General features: G+C 54.9%; 2 protein-coding genes and 1 long non-coding RNA gene across 7 annotated transcripts; 1 reads left to right on the forward strand and 2 right to left on the reverse strand.

Annotated features, from left to right (window-relative positions):
• Window positions 1-318: 318 nt before the first annotated feature.
• On the reverse strand, window positions 319-6,309 carry GET3 (guided entry of tail-anchored proteins factor 3, ATPase). The gene is made up of 7 exons (XM_038567158.1): window positions 6,149-6,309; window positions 5,189-5,336; window positions 2,411-2,559; window positions 2,179-2,329; window positions 1,366-1,473; window positions 1,079-1,276; window positions 319-665 (listed from the first exon to the last, which is right to left on the reverse strand). The coding sequence occupies exons 1-7, from the start codon at window positions 6,307-6,309 to the stop codon at window positions 534-536; spliced, it is 1,047 nt and encodes a 348-aa protein (XP_038423086.1). The 3' UTR covers window positions 319-533.
• A 1,418-nt stretch (window positions 6,310-7,727) lies between these two features.
• Window positions 7,728-11,179, forward strand: TRIR (telomerase RNA component interacting RNase). Of its 2 annotated transcripts, XM_038567160.1 has the most exons (3): window positions 7,757-8,179; window positions 10,358-10,435; window positions 10,747-11,179. In XM_038567160.1, the coding sequence occupies exons 1-3, from the start codon at window positions 7,826-7,828 to the stop codon at window positions 10,852-10,854; spliced, it is 540 nt and encodes a 179-aa protein (XP_038423088.1). In that variant the 5' UTR covers window positions 7,757-7,825; the 3' UTR covers window positions 10,855-11,179. The 2 variants fall into 2 exon arrangements, with proteins under 2 accessions (XP_038423089.1, XP_038423088.1); XM_038567161.1 differs by lacking the exon at window positions 10,747-11,179 and having other exon boundaries at window positions 7,728-8,156; window positions 10,358-10,434.
• On the reverse strand, window positions 9,329-15,448 carry LOC102151157. Of its 4 annotated transcripts, none has more exons than XR_005375086.1 (7): window positions 15,261-15,448; window positions 14,330-14,406; window positions 14,025-14,201; window positions 13,766-13,837; window positions 12,899-13,074; window positions 12,190-12,294; window positions 9,329-9,951 (listed from the first exon to the last, which is right to left on the reverse strand). It is a non-coding gene; the product is annotated as an uncharacterized LOC102151157 (long non-coding RNA). The 4 variants fall into 4 exon arrangements; XR_005375085.1 differs by having other exon boundaries at window positions 14,330-14,432; XR_005375084.1 differs by lacking the exon at window positions 14,330-14,406 and having other exon boundaries at window positions 15,261-15,445.
• Between the last annotated feature and the right edge of the window lie 33 nt (window positions 15,449-15,481).

The following is a 15,481-nucleotide window of genomic DNA, read 5'->3' on the forward strand; positions in this document are numbered from 1 at the left end:
TACCATAATGAACATATATCTCTATTAGACCTCTGTTGTGGGATGCCCAGGTAGCTTAGCGGTTGGGCGTCTACCTTTGGCTTGGGGTATGATCTGGGGTCCAGGAGGAGTCCCACATTGGGCTCCCTGTGGGGGGGCCTGCTTCTCCCTTTGCCTATGTCTCTGCCTTTCTCTGTGTCTCTCATGCATAAATTAAAAAAAAAAAAAAGGATCTGTTGTGACTTAATCCCTCTAGATATGCCATCTTTGTGCAGTGTACAACCTGTGCAACTGTACACAAAGGCGCTGACCCCTAGCCCCCCTATATCAACATCCACAGTGGTTTAAGATCATTTTATTGAGGGGCGAGAGGCAGGGAGAGGTGGGGGGCAGCTACAGCCCCCCCAGCCCCACCAGGGGGAACAGACCTCCTCCCCGCCCCCCGCCCCCCACTTGGCTCCCCCTATACTATGGGGGGACTTTGTGCAAACTCTGCCCCGGGGGAGGGGTGGAGGGTGGGTGTGAAATGGCAGCGACTGGGGCTGGCAGCAGTGCTACTGGGCACTGGGGGGCTTGTAGGGCTCCAAGAGGAGGGCAGAGAAGGTGTTGACCTTGTCCGCCCCCCGCACCTCGTGGGGCAGCAGCGGCAGCTTCACAATGTGGAAGTCTTCATACAGGTCCTCCATCTGTGGCCAGGGCATAGCGTATATGGCAGTGATCAGGGGGGTCACAGGGCAGGGACAGAATGTGGGTCAACGGGAGGGTCGGGCCAGGCATCTCCCAGGATCAGGGGAGAATGTGGGGCAGGGGCTTCATTCACATGGTGATAAGTGGAGAGAGACCAGTGAAGTCAGAGATCACTGGGCTGGACCCCCCACCTTCCCGCCCGGGGTCAGAGGAACCCAGGCCAGGTCAGCTAGTCTTCAAGAGCCAGAATTAGGGTAGTAGCAGGAGGCTGGGGTAGAGGATCAGAACACGGGATGGAGTAAAAGGTGAGAAAATACAGTAAACGATCCATGGTGCCTTGGTTGGGCTGGGCCAGGCCCCAATTTCCAGGGTCTAAGGTGTGAGGGCTGGGCAGGCAGTTGGGCATGCCCACCTGGTCCAGGTACTTGGCCTGAATCTTGTGGCGGGCCTCACACATCTTGCAGGGCTTCTCGGGGTCAGGAAAGACAAGCTGGTTGACGATGATGTTGTGGGTATCGATCTTACATTTGGCTAGCTCCTGGATCAGCCGCTCTGTCTCGTACAGGGACAGGAACTCAGCGATGCACACGCAGATGAAAGTGGTCTGCTCCTGCAGGGCGTGAGAGAGGACAGCGAGGGGCAAGTTCTAGCCCTGTCCCCATCCCAAGCCTCTCACCACCTGCCTGGGCCGTGACTCACAGGGTCCTTGAACTGTTCACTGACGGAGCGGATGACGGGCAGTGTCTCCTCCAGCTTGGAAGCTAGCTGGTCTGCGTTCATGTCCCCCAGGCCCAGCATGTTGCACATCTGTGGGGAGGACGTGGGAGGCTCACAGCTTACCTGGGGTGCCTTATAGCACTCAGGCTGGGGACTCAATATTAACACCAGGGGGACCACCTCTGACACCTCTTGTGGTTAAAAGTCCTTGAGCAGGGGACCTCGAGACAGGGCTCAACCCAGCTCTGCCATTTCTGGGGTACTTGACCTGTGGCCAGGGGGCTTGACCTCCCAGAGCCTCAGTTTCTCCATGTGTAGACCTTACCTCCAACAACTGTTTTACTGAGGTACAGGTCCCAGGGCGGGGGAGGAGGGGTGGCACACACCACCAGGGAGAGGGTGGTGGTGGTGGTATGTGTACCTGTGGGGGTATTGAGGTGATCATGTTGTCATGCAAATAACAACTCTTGGGACACTTGTATAGCCTTTGTTTGACAGACAAGGAAGGTGAGGCCCAGAGAAGTGAGGTAACTTGCTTGAGGTCAGAGAGATGCCACACTTAAGTGTAAATTGTTTGAGCCTGGGCCACCTGGCTCTGGAACGTGTGTTTTCAAGCTCTGTGTGGGTCTTATGGAGTAGACGGCCAGGACCCCCCCCCAACCCCGTGGTGAAGATCCATCCCATGGGCTGGGAACACGGACTGAGAGGGCGGGCGGTGATGGGGAAAGCCTTTGTTACTACACGCCTGCCCACTCTGACAACAGGGGGTGCCTGGCCACCCTGGGGCCTGCCTGCCTGGGAGATGAAGGGGCTGATCTGGTTCTTGATCTGCATGAGGCGGCCTAGGCCCCGCTCCACGATGGTGGGGAAGTTGAGCAGCCTCAGCGTGTGGCCTGTGGGCGCCGTGTCAAACACCACCACTGAGAAGTTCATGCCCTTCACCAGCCTGCAGGGAGAGGAGCGTCAGGCCTGTTTGCCCTCTCCCGCCCCGCCCCAGGCACACCTGCCCCTGTTGGCAGGGCCTGACCTCATGACCTCTGCGTAGCTCATGGCCTCGTCAATGCCGGGGAAGGCGCTCATGGCCTCCTGCATCATCTTCTTGCCCATGCTTAGCATGTTGTCCTCTTCGAAGAACTCGTCGGGCAGTTCAGCCACACCAAGGCTGGGGTCAATCTCCTGAGGGCCGAGAGGTCAAGACTCAGGCTGCTGCTACTGCCAGGCCTTCCCACCCAGGCGCCAGGCCAGAGAGAACCCACGAAGGGCTCTGAATACCAACCTTCATCAGGTTGTGGCTGGGCATACCCCTGGGGTGCCATGGCCCTCCCCTAAGCTCGTCAGGTCTCGTGTGGTCACACGAGTGGTCAAACCATTTCACAAATATAACGGAAAACTGTAAACTGTGATCAGTGCCCCGGAGGGAAGTCAAAGCCTGTGGCTGGGCCTTTGCATTGGCTATTCCCCAACTGGGGCCCTGACCTCCTCCAGACCATTTCTCTAACAGGAGCCCTCCCTGACCATCCCATCTAACAATGCAGCTCCAGCTCTCCCTGCCCGGCCCTGCCTTCATGTCTCCTGCATACCTAGCTAGCTCCTCCTCATGTGCCTTACTCATCATGTCCCTCACCTGTCTCCCTGTTCATCACCTTTATCACCTGTCAGCATCATGAAGACAGGGACTTTTCTGTCATGTTTATTGCTGTGTCTCCAGCACCTGGAAGTGTCTGGCACCCAGTAGGTCCTCAACATGTATGTGGAATCTAGGAAGGGAGGACTGTCCCTGGGGCGTCTGGTCTGCCCTGGATTCAGTGCCTCTCTCTCCATTCTCCTCCCACGTCACTCTCAGTGACTTCACGGGTCCCATGGGAAGCCCCCAACTCGCTGGGCTCCAGAGGTCATTTCCCTGCAGGAAGCGGGTCTACCCTTTCCCCCCGCAGTCATACTCTTGATGGGTTATTGCTAGTAACTGGGCCACCTCTAAACTTCCACACTCACTCTCTGACCTGGGCCTCCTTGCCCCCTATATCAGTTATTTAAGCCTCTTAGGGCCATCTTGTCCCCACGCGCCCGCCCCATTGTTCACTATCAGTGTTCCTCATGGCCGGCACCCTTATCCAGCCTGGGCTCCATAGGGTGCCTCTACAAACACTCCTTTTTCCCTCTGTGGTTGGCAACATCCTGACTCTGGTCATTTCCCACTCTCTGCTATGGCTGCAGTAAGGTGAACACCACGGGAACACACTTGACAAATAATTCCCACATTGCTCCCCATTCCTGAACACAAATCTCCAACAGGCACTCAAGCCAGACAAATCCTTGAGAGTTTCTTCTTTTTCCTCAAACTCTGTCTGACCCATTTACCCCTTGCTCCCTGCTGAGACCAGTGCTGTGCCTGATTAGAAAAAGAAGCCACCAGCTGCCAACACCCTCATCTCCCCCTAGGAAATGCTCCTGCGCCTCCCATCCCACCCCACCCTGCCTCCATGTCCTAGGTCTGTGAGCTGAATGGAACTCACACCCACCTACCTGCATGAGGACTGTCCTCTGCCAGCATCCTTGCTCCCTCCCGCAGCATCACTGTCCCTCCCTGTTGGGTCATTTGCATCGGCAAACAAACATGCTCTGGCATCTCCTTCCTCAAAAAAAACCCACCTCCTTAACATCCCCCCCCAACTCCCTCCAGCAATGGTGTGATTTCTCCCCATTTTGGCGATCATTGTCCCCACTCCTCAGCTCACCCACTCTGGGCAGGCTTCTGCCCCCACTCCCAGAGCGCTCTCTCTAAATCTGATGTGCCTGCTGGAGCCCACGACTTTTTCCTGCCAAGTCCCTTTGTCCTCCTGGGGCTCAGGAGCTCACAATTCCTGGCTTTCCTCCCACTGCACTCATGGCTCCTTCTTAGCCTCCCTCACTGGTCCCCGCACCCCCCCCCCCACTGGTCCCCGCACCTCCCTCACTGGTCCCCGCACCTCCCCCCCAGCTGGACCCTAAATGTCAACGTGACCTCAGTTTGTTTCTGGGCTTCTCTGTTCTCATTCTCCTCTACTCACACAGCTTTGAATACTACCCTTGGGACAATGACTTCCAAATCAACACCAACCTCTTCCAAGGTCACATAACTCACGGAACTCAGCCGCTGTCCTGCTGTCTCCACTTGGATGTCCAGTGGGCATGGAATTCCTGATGTGTCCCTTCAAAACCTGCTTCTCTCCTACCCACCCCGATCCCAGTTGCCCAGGGAACCAATGCTGAGATGTACTCGATTCACTTTTTTCCCTTGCCCATGACAACCAAGCATTTGCGTTGCTTTAATTTCAAAATACATCCCACTGACCACTTTTCCCAATGTTCTGACCCCCTCTGAGTTTAGGCTGCTATCATCTCTTGCCTGATCACTGCCCCTGGTTTCCTTGCTTCCATTCTCGACTTACCATCTATTCTCTGCATGGCAGCCACAGGGAACTTTTTTGCCAAATGAATTTGGCCATGACACTGCCCCGCTTAAAATGAACAGCTTCCTATCAAACTTGGAATTAAACTGCTCCCAGTGGCCTGTAAGGTCCTCTGCCACATAGAGGTGGTTCACCACATAGAGGTGATTGACCTCTCTGATATCACCTTCCCTCCCCTCGTTCACTCAACTCTGGTCACTCCGGCCTCCTTGCTGCTCTGCAAACATTCCTCGCTCATTCTCCTGTGTAAATGTTAAGGGATGATGCAGAATGGGCAAGGCATAGTGGTTGACAGTGTTCACAGAGGGCCTGAAGGGCCTTTGCCAGAGTGGGGAGCTGAGCCCGGCTCCACTCACCATGGCGAAGAGGTTGTCATAGCCTTTGACCTTGGTAGGCACCTTGGAGAACTTCTGGTCAAATGCATCGGAGATGTTGTGGGCTGGGTCGGTGGAGATGATCAGAACACTCTCCCGCCCCTTGGATAGCTGGACGGCTAGGCTGCAGCTGGGCAAGGGAAAGGTCAAAAGGCAGGGAGTCAGGTTCTTCTCCCTAGGTCTACAGGGCCCAGGAGCAGAGGACCGGCGTCAACAGGGGCCTTGAGAGAATATGGGTAATTATGGAATCAAGACTTAATCCCTGTATAGGAACCCTCTCAGACTTCACCTGCTGACCCCTCTGGGTGGCCGCAGTGGTAAGGTTCAGCGGTCTGAGTCAGTCTGGCCTGCCTCCTGCTGCTTCTTTGGGGCACAGATGTGCACGGTCCAGCTCTCCAGCCATCCTAGTTTGACCCTAAACGCTAATCTAAGGGGTCCCTTGCATTGCCCGCTAAATTCAGGATGGTTCAGTCCACTTGTTCAGGATAATTGTCCCCGGGACCCCTCCCCCTCCTTTCAGCTGACTGGAATAGTCTAATCACGTGCCTCCCCTCCCGCCTACCACCGCTACCCCCACGTGGCCAGAGAATGGCAAGGTTCGCCAGCCTAGGAGAGTTTGCCTCGGTGCCCCTCCCCCTACTCCGAGCTCACTCTGGTACGGTCCAGCTGACTGGGACATCTAAGTGCTGTCCTGCTCCCGTGCGCTGGGTTCAATGTGGTTCTGCCCTTGAGCCCCAACGGGGGCGGTCCAACTCAGAGGGTCCCGGGCCTGCATTCAGGCAGTCTCTTCCATTTGCCCCAGGTAACTCCTGGGAGTACAATCCGGAAGACCCCGGCCCAGCCTCCTCGCTCGGCTTGGGCTGGAAGAGCCAGTCCCGAGCCTCCCCTTCGCCCAGTGGTACATCCCACCCGTCTTCTCGGCCCCCGCCGCAGCTTCCTTACCTGCAGGTGGTCTTGCCGACGCCACCCTTGCCCCCGACGAAGATCCACTTAAGGCTGCGCTGCTCGATGATGTTGCTAAGCGTGGGCTCCAGCGGCTCCACATCAGGTGCATCCTCGAACTCCTCTGCCTCAACCCCCCACCCGGCCACCCCTGCCGCCATCTTGGAACCGGCTCACGTGACCCAGCGGAGCGCACCATGTAAAGCACCTACAGGGGAAACTGCCTAGCGCATCCCCATCAAGTCTAGGAGCTTGCATTGATTTCCTCATGGACTGACTTTTACGCGATAATAGAAGCTATATTTCCAACGTCTTTCGCTTCTAACGTTCACTTAGTCGCCCTCTTGTCTATGTTTTCTCGGAGACCCCCCCCTGCCGAATTAACATATTGGTACTTTTCAGACTACTCCCCTTCACTGATTGGATGCCAAGTCTCGCAGCTCTCCTTTCATTGGCTACCTTTTTTCTCACTTTCGCCAATCACTCTCACGTCCCTGTAGCCGCCAACCTCTCCTTAGCAACCAGCCAAACACCCAGTCCATGCCCTTTCCACGAAGTTAGATACGAGGTCCGCCCTGGGCTGACTTCATAGGTTCAACTTCATGTCGATCATTGTCTTTATTCTTTAAATTGGGTCCCAACATCGCCTCAGGTCCGTGTCTTCTGTTATCCAATTGGCGGTGAGCCATCTGGCTCTTGACACAAGCCAATCACAGAGGAACCTATTAGTTGGCTGGAGACAGGTTCCCTGGACTGCTAGGCGGTTAGAGGGAGCACAACCGCAGTTGTGGGCAAGGTTCGCGCATCTTCGTCCAGGGCGCCCTGAAGCCCCATGCTGGGCAGGCGAGGGCAGGAACCGCACCTGCAACTGCCCTCCTTGTCGCAGAAGGGATCCTCTATTCCCGGAAACCTTCTTGCACTTTGCAAGAGTTTGAGGGGGGACTCCAGCGAATTCCCTCTTTGAATCTCTGCCCTGGGCAGGAATACAAGCTGGGTCCGACACTCTTACTTAACCTTAGATAGACCATAGCCTAGGGACGCCTGCGACTTCATTTGAGAACTCCAGCCTGTAAATGACGCCCTTATTCTCGGGTGGGGATCCCAGCTCAACGGAGCCAGCTGTGTTCCCTTTCCCAAATGAGAGCTCCATCCCAGGGACGGGTACCCAACCAAACCAGAGATATCCCCATTTCTAGTCGGGGGTGGGGTCCTTTGGCTAGATATGCCCTCTAGATCGTGTTCGGGACCTCGGTTCCGAGATGTCAGGTGAGCACACAGTCTCAGAGGGGGCCTTTCCCTCACAGAGATTATCCCTGGTGTCACAAGGGGATCCTAGCCCCAGAAAGGTAATGTGCCCCCAGTTTCAAGCGAGAACCTCATTCCGGAGAGCCAGCGGCAGCCCTAGTCCCAGACAATGGTTCCATTCTCGGGGAGACTGCGCGTAAACCTGCCCAAATCTAGCCGGATTATAAAAATCCGCGTGGCCGGCTGGGCGGGCCCGTGCAGTCAGGTCTCACCCCTTATTCGCCCCGCCCCTTATACTCCGCCCCTACTGCGGACGCTTGAGGTCTAGACCGCTCTTCCCGGCATGCATTGCCCGGGACGGGGCAAGTCGGGCGCCAAGCGCCGGGCCGGAGCCGCCTTCCCGGAGTCCTTTGCGCGGCACCTGGCGACAAAATGGCTGCCCGAGGGAGACGGGCGGAGCCTCCGGGCCGGGAGGCGCCGGGCCCCGCGGGCGGCGGCGGCGTTGGGAGCCGATGGGCTGAGTCGGGGCCCGGGACGTCGCCCGAGAGTGGGGACGAGGAAGCGTCGGGCGCGGGTTCTAGCCCGGTGTCGGGCGGTGTGAACTTGTTCGCCAACGATGGCAGCTTCCTGGAGCTGTTCAAGCGGAAGATGGAGGAGGAGCAGCGGCAGCGGCAGGAGGAGCCGCCCCCGGGCCCGCAGCGACCCGACCAGCCTGCCGCCGCCGCCGCCGCCGCGGGCCCTGGGGATCTGAAGAGGAAGGGCGGCCCGGGCCCCACGCTCAGCTTCGTAAGGAGCCGCGGGGGTGGGGGCGGGCGCCAGGGCCTGCCTTGGCAGAGGGAATCGGGGCCCGAGAAAGGGGATCGGGATCCAGGTCCATCCTCCGGCCCCGATGAGGGGGTCGTCCAGTCGCCCGCTGAGGATCTGCAAGCTGGATTCTCAACGAGAGGTCAGGGGGCGGAGGGCGGGGGACACCCCCGCTGGAGCCCGCCCGCAGGGACCGGGAGCCAGAGAATTGCATTCGGAACAGCGCTCCGGGGATGGGGAAATCAGAATTCCCGGATTCCAATTTGAGTGGTACTTATTAAACTTGGGTACTGGGACCATCTCCCACCATGGGGAAGGGGGGCAAATTCAAATCTGGAATCTGAGTTGTGTGGATTAGAGACTCAGCGCGCTTACTGTGTGACCTTAAGAAATTTGCTCTATTTCCCTAAGTCTCATTCGTCCAGTATCCATTTATTGAGCACCTTACCTTATGCTGAGCATTGTGCTGCGTGCTGGATGTGCCATGTTGAACATGACAAAATCGTTGCTTTCTTGGAGTGTCTGGGCTAGCCTGCTCTCAATTTTCCCATTTGCAAAAATTGTTATCACATCTTCTGAAGTGATGAGGGTTAGTGAGACCATCCGGGAGGTTACTACCAGGTTAGTCTTATAGGAAGGACTAAACCACCAGTGATTTTCTGTTGGGAATGAACACCCCCCCCAAACCCCCTCAATTTGGCAGACTGGAGAAATTTGTGGTGGTCAGAACTGGGGGAGGGGTGCTGCTTGACATCCGTGAGTAAAGGCTAGAGATACTTCTCAACATCCTACAAGGCACAGGAGAGCCCCACTCACCCCCACCCCCTGCAAAAATAATCCAGCTCAAAATATCACTAGTAGAAGTTCAAGAAACTCCAGGCTAAATAAATGGCAACTATACTGATGGTCAGCTCTGAGCTTGCCTTGTTTCTGGTATTGAGATCAGGTCCCTGGAGGCTCCTGGCTGGCTCAGTCGTTAGAACATGGGACTCTTGATCTCAGGGTCTAGAGTTCAAGCCCCAGATGGGGTGTAGAGCTTGCTTAAAAACAAACAAACAAAAACAACAACAACAAAAACAATAAGATTCTTTAAAAAAACAAAAATTAAAAAAAAGGAAAAGAAGTAGCTAATTCACAGCGTAGATATCAATTTATTCAGAGATCAAGTCCCTGTGGTGTGGAGAAAAGTGTTGAATTGAGAGTAACAGACTGGTGGTCAAGTTTTAGACCTAGTAGTGTGATTTGGGGCAAGTGATCTAAGCTCTCCAATCCTCATTTTCTTCATTTGTTAAAAGTGAGTGGGGATAATCCCAGCAGCACAGGTTCCTTGATGCCTGGCTGAGGAGCAGAGATGAAATGATGTCTAAAGCCTGTTGCAGCCCATGGGCACAGAAAGTGCTCAGTCAGTAGGAGAAGGTGGAGGAGCAGGGGGAGGTCTGGAGCGATACTTATGTTGGAGGAAGGAAGAGTATCAGGACCTGGGTTCCTGGCTTGGTGTAAGAACCAGAAGTGGAGGCTGAGTGATTCTTTGTGAGTGGGAGTTCAGTACTTGTCACTTTTTTTTTTTCATTCTTCATTGAGGGGCACCCTTAAAGAGGCCAGGTTAGGTATAGGGGAGACCGTGTCCTTTGGTGGGCAAGGATGCTGCTCTGTGACTTGGATCCATATATATGATCTTGTTCCATTGTTTGCTGCCAACCGAGGCGTTCCCTCAACTATAAAATGGGAATGGCTGTGACTTTCCTCTTGGGCAACTGTAAAGTGAAGGATAATACATCCAAAGTACTTGGCACAGTGCTTAGCATACAGTGAGTGCTCAGTAAAGGGAGCTGTTGCTGCCTGTGTGGTCCCTGCTAGGGGAGGGTGAGGCTTTGGCTGGGAGAGTGAGGACAGCCTGTCCCCACTGATGTGGGGGTTCTTCTCACTTTTGGGGAGGGCAGCCCAGGGGCCCAGGACTGCCAGGGTATCATGGGCCCAGGGCAGGCGCTAAGAGTCGCGTGTGCTCCTCTCTGATTGCTGCGCAGGTCGGCCGGCTGGCGGAGCTGGGCGCGGCGTCGGGACGGGCCACCGGGCCGGGCTAGGAAGGTGTAGTGGGCCTCAGCGCCGCCAAGGGCGGGCCCGGCTCCTGTAACCGTTGCAGTCTTCTGTCCCTTCACCCAGGTGGGCAAGCGCAGAGGCGGAAACAAACTAGCCCTCAAGACGGGAATAGTAGCCAAGAAGCAGAAGACGGAGGATGAGGTGAGCAGGCTGGGTGTGGGGGACCACCCGCAGTGCCTTTCCCTTCTAACCTCAGTGCCTGGCTGCAGAGCCCTTTCCCCTTGTCCAGCACCCGGGGCCTTGGATGGGGGGCTGGGTGGGGGAGGAGGGCTTTCAGCAGGATCCTCAGATAAATTGGGTCTGCATATCTTTACCTCAAACCCAGGACCTTAAGGGTGACATGGGCTGTGGGGGGGAGTGTGGGGGGGTGTCAGCTGTCTCAGGACAGTCCTGACCCCAGTTCCTGGCCTCCTTGGTATCCCCTTGCAACCCCTCTGTGCCCCCACCCACAGGTATTAACAAGTAAAGGTGACGCATGGGCCAAGTACATGGCAGAGGTGAAAAAGTACAAAGCCCATCAGTGTGGCGATGACGATAAAACTCGGCCCCTGGTGAAATGACCCCCTTCCCCGCCTGCCTACGGCCTGGGACTCTCTGCGATGTACATAACTATTTAATGCAGCGGCAGCGGCGGCAGCCTTTCCCCCCCAAGGACTTCTACACAGAAGGAAATCGAGATGCTTCCCGCAGCCGCGGACGATTCTCCAGGACTCTTTTTTACCTTGAGCACTTGCCTCCTGAGACTTCATAGAACAGTGGTTTACTGTCCCCTCTTCTCCCACCTCCTTGCTCTCTCTGGCTCTTTCTGTCTTCCTCCCACCCCCACCCCCCCACCCCTCCTTAGCCATCACTTCTGGGAAGTAAAGAACTTGACTTAGTGCCGAAAGCTGTTTGCCTTCTTTGTTCTCCACCTTAAGTACCCCCTCCCCCCATTGCCTGGTCCTGTACCTGGTCCTGGGTCTGGCTCAGTGAGGGGGTTATTTGTGGGCATGGGGAGGACAGGGGTGCCTCCCCTCCTGTCATCCTGGACTCTCCTCAGGACCCATTTCCCCCTACCCCTGACGGAGCCTCAGGATTGCTCCTCATGTTCAGCATTCCATCACAGCCCCATTTGGCTGGGCCAGAACTGTCAGTTTGTTCGTTCAGCAGACACTTGACCGGTGCTTGCAGTGTGCTGTTCTGGGCCCTGGGGCCAACAGTGAACAGAACAGACCATGTACACTCCCAGCCCTTCTAGAAGGAAGGTGGAGGGAACAGCCAGTGTAAAAACAGGTGGAGGAACATATGGCCTTTGTGGGGAGCTTTGAGGTGGCCCACATGATTGGACCTGAAAAGTGACGACGGTGTGTAGATTATATGCTAGGGTATTGTATGCTAGGGTTTGGATTTGGGACTTCATTCTTAGAAGAAGCCTTGAGGGGGCAGTATGATCTGAGGAGCAACAGGTTATGTGTTTTCTATCTTAACAGCCCCCCTCTGGCTCCTGGGGCAGAACCTGGAGATGAGGCTGGGCCATGATTAGAGGAGGGGAGGTGGTGGAGTGTTGGCAGTTGAAGAGGGCTGGGATCTGGATTCCAGTGGGGCTCCTCTGTCCTGCCAGCTACTTGCCCCTCCAGTGAGGCTGGGTTGACTCCACCCTTATGTATATACGATCAGAAGTAGCACAAATGCCACCTTGCAGAACATGATTGTTGACATGTCTGGGGACTGGGTGTCCTAAAGGAAGCCTGACTCCTTTAGTATTCCTTGTACTTTTGTGCCTTCCTGGAAACTGCCTGGCTGCCTGTTCCTCACTGAGCCCGCAAATGTTTTAAGATGTCCCTGCCTCCCAAACCTCCCTTCTCAAACCTGCTAGACCTAGGAGCAGCATCTGGGTCCCCCAGCCAAGGGCCTACCTCTCAGGCTTTCCCATGCAGGAATGCTGAGCTGCTCGGCACCCCTGCCCATCCCAGAGTTCTGGTTCCCATTTCTTTACCAGGACCATGGTGGCCGCCTGGGACCTGTGTAGGAAGAGGGAAGAGGGCTGAGGTGTATAGTACCAACCTGGCCTCAGCCAGATCCACCCTGTGGGGGATGGGGTAGGCATTCCAAATACGGAGACTGAAACAGGCAAAACTCCTTGTTCTAGTGAGACTAACATTCTAGTTGAGGAAACAAACGGGAAACGAAATGGAACACAGAACACATCAGATGCTTATACATTCTATGGGGGAAAAATTATGAAAGGGGAACGGAGATGAGTGGGAGAGATGGCAATTTTAAGTTATCAGGGATGGCCTCCCTGAGAAGGTAACATTTGTCTTAAGTTCTGAAAGCAGTAAAGATGATCCTTGGAGGTGTTCAAGGCCAAAGAAAGCAGGTACAAAGACACTGAGCTGAAAGTTGGACTGGCTTGTCAAAGAAACGCCTAAGCAGGCTTTGGAACAGGAGACTTGCATCTCACTTCTGGCTAACACACTAAGGCTTGTCTGATTTATTTTCCACATTGGCTCAAAGCTATCTCCCTCCTACTTTGGGGATGATGAGCTGGCCCAGGTGTAACTTTAGCCTTGGGGATGTGGTGTTGGGGGAGGGGACATAGGCAGCCAATGGTGCCAACCTTACCTCCTCCCTCAAAGGCACCAGCAGCCGCTGGATCTTTAAAAAGAAACACAAGTGGGAGAAGTAGGTCGCCCCTGCAGCAGCTCAGCCTCTTTTCTGGAGTGTCAGGAGGCAGGAGGAGCTGATGGAGTCCCAGCATCCCCCTTCACTGCATTCACCAGTCCTGACCTGGGGAAAGTCTGAAGGGGGAGAATCAAAATCAGGGTTTGGTGAGTCACATAGCCGTGGCTTCAAACTATTCTGGTGCATGTTAGTTGTGTGATCTTGGGTAAGTCACTTAGTCTTTCTGTGTTTCAAGTTCTTTGTGTATACAATAGGGATAAAATATGGAAGCATTTCCAGAATCAAATTCTAAAGTAAGGGCAATATTGAAGTCAAAACAGCCGTCATTGTTTCTCTGGGTGAAGTAATTGGCTTGAGTTGGGGGGGATGTGTTTGAGAAATGGTGGCCTTTAAAAGGGGGTGCTGTGTGAGGAGATGCTCAAGCAGGGAGGCTGTTGTAAAGGGAGAGGCCTTTGTCTCCCATCTCAGATTCATGGTTGGGCACCAGTTCCTTGAATTTTTTTCTGCACTGGGTGCTTCTAGTTGGGAGTAACTTTGCTGTATACAGGGCTGTTATGAGAACTACATTTGGAAACTGCCTGACAGGCTGTAAAGTAGGTCCTTAAGAAATAGGAAAATGGGGTGCCTGGTTGTCTCAGTCCGTAAAGAGTGTGACTCTTGATCTTAGGGCCGTGAGTTCAAGTCTCACACTGGACATGGAGTCTACTTTAAAAAAGAAAAAGAAATAGGGAAAAAGCTTGGATTCAGTACTCAAATCCAGTGGCTGGGGCCAGGAAGAAAGACTTCCATAATCACGAGGGCCAGTACCGTGGATCACAAAGACAGCAGGGGTCACTCTCTTCTGGCTGACTCCTCTCCCCGGAGGCTTGCGAAGGACCGCTGGAAACGACATATTAAAAGGAGAGGGTGAGCATTAAATTCTTCGCGCATCTCCAGCTCTCTCCCCACCTGACCCTTATCTGGGGCAACTCCCAAGCCTGAGAAGAAAACTTCTACTGTTAGCACCCCCTCCCGAAACTTCCAGTCCAGTCCTTCAATGTCACTCTTCCTTCGGCTCAATGCTCACCTCTGGGGGTTTCCAGACCCCCGGGTTTTGAGTCACAGCCTGAGTCTGTGAGCGCGGTGACGCGGGCGCACGGTGAGATGGGATTTGTAGTTCTAGGGCCTCAGGGTGTGTGAGGGGAGGCCATTGCGCATGCGCAGGCGGCGGCTTTCTGCACGTGTCTCTCTAACCGGGTTCGGTCTGGTAAAGGAGGAAAACCCGGTTATTCCTTTAGCGAGTCTTCCCTGACTCTCCGAGTGGCCTTAGGCGCCAGCCGACCCTTCCCGAGTCTGGAAGGCCCCGGTGCTGGGAGCAGAGGTCTTAGGTACCTGTTTTTCATGAATGAACGGAGGGGGACGGACCGCTAACGCGAAAGTAGCTGAGAAACCTGTCCCCTTCTTCCAGGCTGGAGCAAAAATTGACCTGTCACAACTGGAGCCAAAAAGCCCCTCAGGGCGGGGCTGGGATGTCCTTGGGGATTAGAGGCCTCGTTGATTAAATTCAGTAAATATTGGCTTAGGGTGTGGCTGAATACAGTGAAAGGATGGCCTTGAGCCTCTGCCGGTAAAAGCCAAGTTTTTAAAGAACAATTTAAGTTAGGCCTGGTAATGCTTAACTTGATGATCTCTAACCTAGCAAACTATTTTTATACCCATTTGGCAAGTGGGGAAACTAAGACTCCCAAGTGGTGGGAGGTTGTCCACCTGTTTATCAGCCTGGCCAGGAAGTGGGGAACCGAGGTCTTCAGCTCCTCCCTCCTCCGCTGCTCCACTCTTAAAAGAGGTGCCCTACTTTGTCCTCAGATGGCGCAAGGATTACGGAGATGTCTTTCATCATGACCCTGCCCTTGCCTAGATTTCCTGGGCTGTTTCACCTCACTCAGCTTCAGGTAGGGAAAGAGATTAGGCCTTTCGTTTCAGCGTTTATTCATCTCGTTTAGAATTTTATGTCCTTGTGGGTTTCTCTCATATCCTTGTAAAAAGTATCAAACTGTACTGGAAAATAAAACAAAATGTGGCAGAGGCTTCTGCAGGCACGCAGCCTATCTTAGGCACTCCCTTTGTCTGGCTCGGCCCTTCCTTTGTCTGGGGTCTAAAATCCACGCTAGGCTCAGTCCCCTCCGATCTTTCCTTGAGGACACCTCCTGTACTCTTCCAGGTACCTTCCGGATGCGAGGGAAAAGGCAGAGTTGTATTCGTAGAGAAGGGGGTGAGAGGCACAACTGGCTGTGGCCGAGAGGTCCCCGGGCCTACCACATACCGAAAGTCCCCCCACGCGCCACTAAACTCAGCTCCCAGCAAAGAGCTACTGTCAGGCGGGCGTGAGAGACGCTGAGAAAACGAGACGCCGGGAAGACCAAACGGCCAGAGAGCCCAGGCGAGCCGCCAACACTTCGGTCACGTGACCCGGTCTCGGCGGGGCCTGGGTCTCCCCGGAGCCGGGCCACGTGTTACGGCTGCGCCTTCCGATTGGCTCTGCTG

This window comes from Canis lupus, chromosome 20 (genome assembly GCF_011100685.1).
Source record: "Canis lupus familiaris isolate Mischka breed German Shepherd chromosome 20, alternate assembly UU_Cfam_GSD_1.0, whole genome shotgun sequence".
Lineage (NCBI taxonomy): Eukaryota > Metazoa > Chordata > Mammalia > Carnivora > Canidae > Canis > Canis lupus.